General features: G+C 28.3%; 2 protein-coding genes across 6 annotated transcripts in view; one reads left to right on the forward strand and one right to left on the reverse strand.

Moving 5' to 3' along the window:
• The window catches only part of Dsk (Drosulfakinin), a 53,896-nt gene extending 44,290 nt beyond the window's left edge, over window positions 1-9,606 (forward strand). Inside the window, exons 1-4 of one of the 5 annotated variants that reach the window (XM_089078494.1) lie at window positions 6,381-6,471; window positions 8,055-8,197; window positions 9,119-9,248; window positions 9,332-9,606. In XM_089078494.1, coding sequence (XP_088934620.1) covers window positions 9,121-9,248; window positions 9,332-9,512 — 309 coding nt within the window. In that variant the 5' untranslated portion in view covers window positions 6,381-6,471; window positions 8,055-8,197; window positions 9,119-9,120 and the 3' untranslated portion in view covers window positions 9,513-9,606. Of the gene's footprint in view, window positions 1-6,155; window positions 6,317-6,371; window positions 6,472-7,977; window positions 8,198-9,108; window positions 9,249-9,331 lie in introns of those variants that run through there. The other 4 variants (XM_089078497.1, XM_089078496.1, XM_089078495.1 and 1 more) reach the window with 4 other exon arrangements.
• Window positions 3,438-4,735, reverse strand: LOC105424325 (uncharacterized). Its single transcript, XM_089078485.1, is given in 6 exon segments — window positions 3,438-3,522; window positions 3,525-3,633; window positions 3,635-3,693; window positions 3,696-4,225; window positions 4,421-4,659; window positions 4,661-4,735. Coding segments are annotated over 6 exon segments (1,080 nt in total). The 3' UTR covers window positions 3,438-3,454.
• Window positions 9,607-10,125: the final 519 nt, after the last annotated feature.

The following is a 10,125-nucleotide window of genomic DNA, read 5'->3' on the forward strand; positions in this document are numbered from 1 at the left end:
TATATATCCAGTCAGCAAAATGTTAGAATATCGGCAAACTGGCAACAGATTTAATCAGAAAATATTAGCAGACTGACTTCATCTGAGGATCTCATTTTGCTTACATTCTATTGACAGAATCTATTGACATTCTGTGTCAGCAAACTGGCAGTAGAAATTGAACAGATCCTGCCAATTGTGTCGCGCAGGTCCTGCTCGCTTTCTGCCGCCAATTTGATGATAAATTGCAGCAGGATCTGTTTGATTTCTGTTGCCAATCTGCTGGTACAGAATGTCAAGTTTCTGACAGCAGTTTGCTAACATTGTCAGATATTACAGAATCTGTTAGCAATCTGTTGGCTTTCCAGTCAGAAATTTATAACAGACTTTGCGCATAATCTATTTTTTCAGGCTATCGAGGTATATATATTCGTTCTGTTCTTTTTATATTTAGAGGTCTGAGTAGTGCCAAGTGTTTTTGCATAAAATTTTTTTATTTAAATAAAATTTTATCATTTGTTTTATACTGTTACTCTTTAATTCTTTGTGATAAAAATTTAGGTTGAGTAAAGTAATTTTGCTATATAATAATACTAAATAATTACTACCACCTGGGTTAGAAAAGAGAATCTTGAATAAAAAAATATACATATTATTTGATTTTTATTATTTTTAAATTAAATATATTACCGCTTGGATTTTATTTTTTAAAAATAGTGGTATATCAAATCTTTTAAATGAAATATATAATTTGGCTAAGGTAGATTCATAACTTAATGTTTATAAAACTACAACTTGATACCAGGTCAAATTTTGATATCAAATCTTTTATACGAATAATAATGACGACATTTCTTAAAGTAAAAATTTACAAATCGGACTTAGCAATATCTCCGCTCGTAGGGCACGTATGTCTCTTTTCTTGACATCCTTTTTTATCTTTTTTTAAAAAAATAATTTTGTAATGATATCATGCATTTTTTTATTATTTACATGATTATTATAAATAATAATAATAATAATAATAATAATAATAATAATAATTTTGTTTTTGTATTATCGACTCCACAAGATTTTGTATCGTAGGGATCAGTTGCCTAAATTATATCATATATTGATATTATCAATTGAAATGTTATATATATCGACTGAATGCATTAATAGATAGACAGATAGTTCAGACAAAGATATAAGGAAGCTATACCTGAACAGTGTAAACTTCAATCAATCAATTGAATATGTTTCAATCAATGTTCAATCAATTGAATATGTTATCGATTGAATGTGTTAATAGATTAATTCAGTATGTATACTAGCGGCCAAAAATGTCTTCCCCCTTAAGTTAGTAGCGTTTTGGACAGAATATATTCAATTATATCGCATCTAGGTATTCATACATCATATTAAATTTGACAATATTGCTTTGTGCCGCTTGTCAAAATCTTTTCGGTCAGAGTGACAGCTCCTCGAGAAAAAAATAATATTAGCTAATTAAACAGATAATCAATCGGGTAGGTATTTACATTTAATATTTTATTCTGACTGATTTTGACAAGCGGCACGAGGCAACGGTCGAACTTAACATGTATGAATACCTAAATGTAATATAACTGGGTATATTCTGTCTGAAATGCTATTAACTTAAGAGAGAAGGCATTTTTTGCCGTTAGTGTACAAAGATATAAAAAAATATAGTGAAGTACAGTGTAAACTGTCAGTGCAAATTTTTTAGTGTTTTTGAAATCTTATTGACTCTGCGAATAAATTAGGCCGATAAGTCAGGGTCACATAGGACCCAGCGAATCATTGACGAGCGGTATACATTGGATCAATAGCGCCTCTCGTGATAGAAATTGCAATCGTACATGGGCGACGAATGTTTTTTAAAAATTTCCAAATCGAACTTTGCGTAGCAATATCTCTGCCCGTAGGCACGTATAGAAAAATAAAAATACTTTTATTATGCAAGTCGAATTCAAATTATCGATCGAGCCTATTTAGAATTTGATCGGCTTATCCGTTATTGAGATCCGATAATTACGGATGCTCGCATCTCGCCGACTCGCGTAAAGTCACACGATAGTGTTCGGCTGACTTGACACCCGAGACATTATTATGTGTCTCCTGATACAGAGTTCTAGATACGGGAAAAGAAGGAGTCACTCTCTACAGGGAATATTTAAATAAATCGAGATAAAAGGATTTCCAGAAAATCGTTGCGAGATTTAGATGCGGAAATGAGGAACTTAATAGTAAATTTTGGTCAAGATAGGAGAAAATCCTGTGCAGGATATATCAAAGAGACGGAGACATTAGAACATTTAGTAACGAACTCTATAGAAGAAATAAATGAACTCTATAGAAGAAATAAGAAGCAACGTGAAGATTGTAAAATTAATGCCAAAGAAAGGAGAAGGAATCAGCTGGTTATTGGGATAAGAAAAGAAAATGAATAAAGTTTTTCTCATTGATAGGAATAATTAAAGTAAGGACAAAGTCTTTTAATAGAAGCCAAATAAACTATAATTATATTGCTATATGTTATATTACATTAAAGAATTATATTATTGTTGAATTGTAGTGAATTCTCTGGACTATTAGTATTAAGTTATACATTATTGTATTGTTTTGATATTGTATTCTCTTTCAAAGCCGAAAGGCATGAAATAAATATCTATCTATCTATCTATCTATCTATTTAATTCTAATCACACAAACACATAACTTGCTCACATATACACGCTGACAAATATTTTTATTTTTTTATTCTTGACATCTTATTTTTTCCATTTTTTAGTCGAAATTTTATATATTTTATATATATATATTTTTTTATTTATTTATTCATTTTTTTTATATTTAGAGGCTGAGTAGCGCCAAGTGTTTCTACATAACAATTTTTTTTATTTAAATAAAATTTTATTATTTATTTTGTATTGTTACTCTTTAATTCTTTGTGATAAAAACTTAGGAGTAAAATAATTTTGTTATATAATAATATTTTAAAGCTAAATAATTACTACTTGGGTTAGAAAAGAAAGAGTGATCTAAAAAGATATACATATCATTTGATTTTTATTATTTTTAAATTAAAGATACTACCGCTTGGATTTTATTTTTTGAAAATAGTGGTACATCAAAACTTTTATACAAATAAAATATATAATTTGACTAAGGTGGACTTGTATCTTAATTTTATTGGACTATAACTTGGCGCCAGTTATTGATATCAAATCTTTTATACAAATATTAATGAGAATGTTTCTTAAAATAAAAATTTACGAATCGGACTTTGTGTAGCATTATCTTCGCTCATAGGGCACGTATGTTCCTTTACTTTACACTCTTTTTTACCTTTTTTTAAAAGGTAATTTTGTAATGATTAATAAAATACAGTATATGTGGCTATTGTATTTTGTAAAATTGGACGGTTTAGTAGTCAAAATTGATCAAACACATTCAAGAAATTTTATTTTTATTTATCATCTAGAGAATTGTTTATAACATTAAAATTATTGGTGTAATTCAAAAAGAACTCCCGGAAATGACATTGTTCTCGCCGATAATTGATGATTTCCGCATATCCTTGGCTAATTGTTTGATTTTTCGGAATAAGCGAATTCTATTTGTTCTTTCCTGATTCTTTGATTCGTTTCTTCTGACCTTGGTTATCCACTTTATCTTTCGGATTGTTCAGAAATGTCACATTATTTTCTGCCTCTCTTCTTTTCCATCATTATCTTGATCAATCGAATAAGAGAATTATTCATCTCTTCCTCGATTATGTAACAAATTTAAGTCTAGTTTGAGCAAATCCATTATTGGCCAAATGCTTTGTGTTACTCTGTTCTCTTTTTGTTCGGTGATGGCATCTGAAATATTGTTAGTGTCCTCAAAGATCAATGTATTAAGGCTTAGAATCGAATTAGTGAGCGAGCTAGCATTCCATTCAATGATCTCTTCACTGCTGATGGATACTCTATCTTGATTGTGATTTTGGTCTCTCTTGTCGTTTTTAATATCACCGATAGTCTTGAAATAAATGCTATGATCATACTGATACGTTTCTAGGCAATTGCTATCCAACTTGCTGTTCGATTGATAATTGAAAGTGCCACAGCAGTTAATTTTAGTCTCTTCTGGACGTAATTTCAACCTGGATCGTTTGAGATTATGGAATTGCAGTGGAATTTCATCGAAAAATGTGTTCCAAGATTCCTGCACAGTCTGTCGATACTTAAACCACCTGATTTATTTTTGTTTGCATTAAAAATATTTCTTTATATGTATTTTATTTGAACAGTAGTTCGACCTTCATTATATATTTTATAATATAACATTATATATTTTAATTCTTAACAAATTGTTTACTAATAAATAACAATAAATCTCTCCCTCTCTCTCTTTTTTTTCCTTTTCTTTTTCTCTAATTTTTTCTTACCTCTGCGATTGAAGGATATTGTAACCACGCGCAAAAGCCGCCCATCTTTCAATTCTCTGCAAAACGTATTCTGTTTCTTCGCTCCACCATTCTGATAGACCTTTATGGATCATCGTTTCCTTGTTTTCCGTTGTAATCATTCTAATGTTACAAGTGAAGATAAAAAACAGAAGAATCGCACAATTATTTGTAAAGTTACAATTGATAACCAAAAAACGATGAGTAATTTTACAATAGTAAGAATGATTTGACCTGCAGGATAAGCTGGGTTCGATTTATAAGCCTCGTAAGAAGCACTTCAAATGCGGAAGCCATTGATGATTATGACTGTGACCTCTTATGATGGTACAACATTTTCATATCGAAAATGCATTGCAAAAGTATCGAAATGTATATAAATATTTATGATAGATTAATATATTATTTATACATTATTACAATTTTAATAAATTTAAGTTCTATAAATAAGATGTAAGAATTAAATGGAGTTTTATTATTTATTTATAATGATATTTTGTTAGAAGTTTTTTGCTTTTTTGTTAGAAGTTTTTTGTTTGTTATTAATAATTTGTTAAGAAAAAGTACCAGGATGTTTTTTTACAAATAAACATTCAGAGAAATAATAATAAAAATTTTTCTGAATTTATTCATCAAAGGTAATTTTCTATGCTTTATAATATTTTTTATGATATTTTAATTTCCATTTCAATTAAAATAATATTTTTATTGAGGAAAACATGTTATAAATTATAAAAAAAATCTTAAAAAGTAGAAAATATTAAATACATAAAGTATACCGAGAAATGTATGCAACATTATAATTAAAAAAATAATATAATTAAAAAAAAATTATTATAAATAGACATGATAATTTAATTAGTCAAGCATTACTGATAAATCTAACTTTCCAAAATACTTTCAAAGATAGTATATGATATTTAATTAATAATAATAATATTTTACTTTATTTTTCTATAATTCTACTATAACTTTATACAAATGTATGTGATGATTCTAACTGAAAAAAATTTTCATATTATACAAAATAAATCTCAATTTCTCGGAATTGTCTACAACTGATTTTGTTTCAATAATTTTATTAATCAGTAGAAAATCAATTGCATCAATATTATCTTAAAAAGCACTAAACATATTTACATTTTTTAGTATAGTTATTACAGTATTTTTTATTACAATTTCTAAGATACTTTAATAAAAAATTAATTTGTTATTAAAGTATCTTGGAAATTGTAATAAAAAATACTGTAATAACTGTTATAACAAAATACTGTTATAAGATTTAAGATAAACTATAGTTCTTTTAAGTTCTTGATCATTCTGTGCGCTGTCATGCAGCTTCACTAGCAAATTTGTAATTAGAAATTAAAGTGATAGAAGCAAAACAATTTTTAAATTAAATTGAAATTTAATTAAAAATGTATAAGTTACTTAGTTTAATTTAAATATTAAACTTTGTTTATTCAAACAATAATTAAAACTTTTATTAAAATATTTTATTTTATATAATTAAACAATAAACATTCGTCATTTTTTCGTCTTTTTTTATATTTTTTCGTTCATATTTTTAATCAGACAATTGAGAAAAGCGGCTACGTAAAAATAACTTGCATCCGACGGGTAGCTTGTTTATATCGTTATTTATCAGTGATCACTGCCCATACTTCTTTTTGATGAAGAGGATTTTAATGTCTGATTTTTCTTGCGTATTCTACAGAAAGGAAAAAGGAAACGTGACGTGACATCGGTAATGCGTTTAACCGGTGCCCTGCCAATCATTGACGTGTAACATCGCGGAATATTGAACGGCTGATGGCGAAGATGGTGAAGGCGATCTACAGAAAGATGGAAGAAAATTATTTATCAATGTACGCGACGGTACGTGAATTAAAATTCAACACCATCCCGCGTATACGTTTTCACCCCCATACAATTTTTCCAGTCTCAGGAGAGGGGACAAAGTCGGCCACAGTATAAAAAGCCACCGCAGCGTTTATCGTACACTTTATCGCCAATTTCTCCGGTACAAGCAGGTGAGCGAGTACTCGGTGTTTCACCAAATATTCCTTTCTACATTTTCTTTGCAATTTATAATTGCGAGTAATTCTATTGCAAATAATTCGATTTTTAAAATATTTCTTTATAAGTTTTATTATAATTTATTACGTAATTATAATTGTATGTAAATATGTATTATATTTATATTATATTTATGAATTAATATTGGACCTCTTCTTTTTCTTTTTGTTCTGGTTCTGTATTAATTTTTTTGTACAGTTATTTTTTGTATTAAGTCAAACATTAAGATAGACTGCGTATAATAAGAAATTTTTGTTTTATATACAGGGTGTCCCAAAGAAAAATGACCAAATGGTTATATGCAGATAGAGCAGACTAAACTGAGTCAAAAAGTTCAGTACTAATTTGCGATTTTCACAATAGTTAACGAGTTATTAATTTATGAAAATAGTCTGGGACTGCCCAGTGAGACACGCGTTTGCCATCGTTGAGCACGCGTAGAGTTGTTGATTACAAGCGGCATTGCCTTTCATCTATATACGTTACGTGCACCTAGCGTGCTTCACGCGTAGGTGAAGCACGCTAGGTGCAGACTAGGTGCACGTAACGTACATAGATGTACGTATAGATATATATATATATATATATATATATATATATATATATGTATATAGAGTTATAGCAACATATGTCGTTATTGAACAGATATTTTACGATGTTATGTTGCGATATTAATTGTGTAATAAGTTCTGAAACAGAAATAATTTCTTAATAAGAATGTCATTGTATATTTCTGTAATATTTTCGATGTTGTAAGAGGATCCTTTACCACTTGTCATATCACTATGTCTGAGCGCACGAAATATCAGCTCTGTGATTAGTGAACTTTAATCGTCAATAATTTGAAAACTATTATAGCCTCAACATTTTCGTATTAGAATTTTCGTAATTTTCTTAAAATGTTTCAAAGAATCTGCTCTTAAAAGGAAATGCGTTAGTTTTGGGACACTATCTATCTATATATATATATATATACACAAATGTCCCAAAATGGCCAAGCAGTCATATGCAGGTAGAGCAGACTAACTGAGTCGAAAAGTCCTGTACTATTTTCGCAATAGTTAACGAGTTATTAATTTATGAAAATAGTCAAATTGCAAGCGCGCGGTAAAACCGCCTAGAGAGACATGCATTTGCCGTTGTTAGGCACGTGTGGAGTTGTTGCATTGCAAACAGCATTGGCTACGCTTTTATCTACGTATGTTACGTGCGCCTAGTGTGCTCCAGAACTTTTCGACTCAGTTTAGTCTGCTCTACCTGCATATGACTGCTTGGTTATTTTTTGGGGGACACCCTGTACACACACACACACACACACACACACACACACACACACACACACACACACACACACACACACACGCACGCACGCACCCACCATATATATATATAATATTATATACAGAATATCCGACATCAGTCATATAATTTCTCGTGTGCAGGTAAAGCTAGTAAAACTGAGTAGAAAAGTCTTGTATCATTTTGCAATTTCCGCGATAATTATGAAGTTATTAATTATTAAAAATCATCGTATTAGCCCGGCCCATCGGCAAGTGCAAGCGAGCGGTAAGATATTCTCGTCCGGCGATCATCATTGCTAGGCGTGCGAGGAATTTTTACTTCAAGCGGCAGTAGTATAGCTAATATATTGAAGAAAACAGCTCTACCTGCACACGAAAGGTAATATAACCGATGTAAAAATTTTCATATATATATATATATATATATATGAAAATTTTTTATTATACGTATCTATCTTAATGTTTGACTTAATACAAAATTATATACAGAGTGTCCGGCATATATAATATTATATATATATATATATATATATATATATATATATATATATATAATATTATATATGTATATATATATATATAATATTATATATGTATATATATATATATATATATATATATATACGTATATATAATTAAATGATTCACTATTTGTAACGTACCTTATTATTTTAAAATAATAATAATAATAATAATATTTTTTATCAAAATTATTATTTTTTAATTACTTAGTCATTTTAAATGACTAAACATATAAAACTTAAATAACTTTTTAAATATTTTCTAAAAAAAAAGAAAACTAATATATTATTGTAATATTTAAATATCAAAACTAAATTTTATTCGTTGTCCCTAATGTGACATATATAATACTTTATTATATATGTAAACTTTGTATAGATGTCTTTTTAATTATTTTTAATAAAACTATATACATAAAGCATATGTTTTTTAATAAAAATAAAATATATTTACACATTTACAAAATTTTCTTGTGTGTTAGTAATATTTTGTTTTAAAGCATAATTCTACATTATAATGAAGTGGATTAATTAAATTCAATTGTAGAAAGCAAAAATCAAATAGATTGAATTGTAGCGTTTGTTAGAAATATTTGTGTCAATTTTATAGATCTAATTCTGTAAATTTCAGAGAAAAATAAAAAATATTTTATTCTTTATTTTGAAATTATGTGTTTGATTTGATACAAGAAAATAATGAATATATTTAGTGAATAATAATCTATTATATCTTTGACAAAAATTTATGATAAAACGAAAATTGATGAATATGATCACAGATATGAATCTGACTCTTGCGCTGTCGTGCATGATTGCGGTTATGTGGTTGTTTTGTGGACGATGTAAAGCAGCTCCCGGATTAACCACTGGTGTCCATCGCAACTTAAGAAATCATCCACATATTCGCGGGTAATTTCTGTGTTATATAGGTGTCCTTAAGGATTTAAAAATTAACAGTGAATTATTCGGATGATTTTATATATGTGCCGCAGATACGCCGTGGAAGGTCTCGTAAAGGATTTTGTGGAGGATCTTGTCGGTGAAGACGAAGATATTTTACAACTTAGCAAGCGCCAGCAACTGGATGACTATGGTCATATGAGATTCGGCAAGCGAACTAATAGCAACGATGAAGAGTACGGGCACCCGCGATTCGGCAGAAATATTGAATAAAACATCTTTACGTCAAATTTCTCTACATCGTAGATCGTGATCGTTTACATTCGTGCTAGATGTAGATAGAATATATTTTACATTGCAGATATTACGATTGTGTTTTGTTTTATTCTACCTTTTCCAATTTCTTCATTTTTGATCTTTGTATTAAAAATCAATCTATATTTTTTATAAGTACACTGACAATTTAATTATCTTATTTTATTTTTAGTTTACAATTTTAGTTTACAATTTTGTTAATATATTTTTTTAAAATACACTACACTATAGTAATACTTTTATTTTTTTATAAAAATAGATTAATTTTACAATTTTATAATTTTAAAAGAAATTAAACCATTATAAAAAGTTCTGACAAATTGTAAACCATTCAATTTATTTTATATGTTAAAATATTAAAATATTAAAATATTAAAAGTGAGACAAGATAAAGTGCGAAGATAAAATCAGCTCTCACTCTTCAAGATGTTCTATTAGTTCTTAAATATCTTATTTTCATGAATAAAGAGATAATTATTGCGTTCATTTTGCATGTTGTGTTCTCATTATCCTTAAAATTAAAAAATAATATTCTAGCGTAGATTTATATTTATATATATTTTATAATATA

The sequence above is a fragment of the Pogonomyrmex barbatus genome, unplaced genomic scaffold, assembly GCF_055798465.1.
Source record: "Pogonomyrmex barbatus isolate J1 unplaced genomic scaffold, ASM5579846v1 scaffold23, whole genome shotgun sequence".
In the NCBI taxonomy this organism is placed as follows: Eukaryota; Metazoa; Arthropoda; class Insecta; order Hymenoptera; family Formicidae; genus Pogonomyrmex; species Pogonomyrmex barbatus.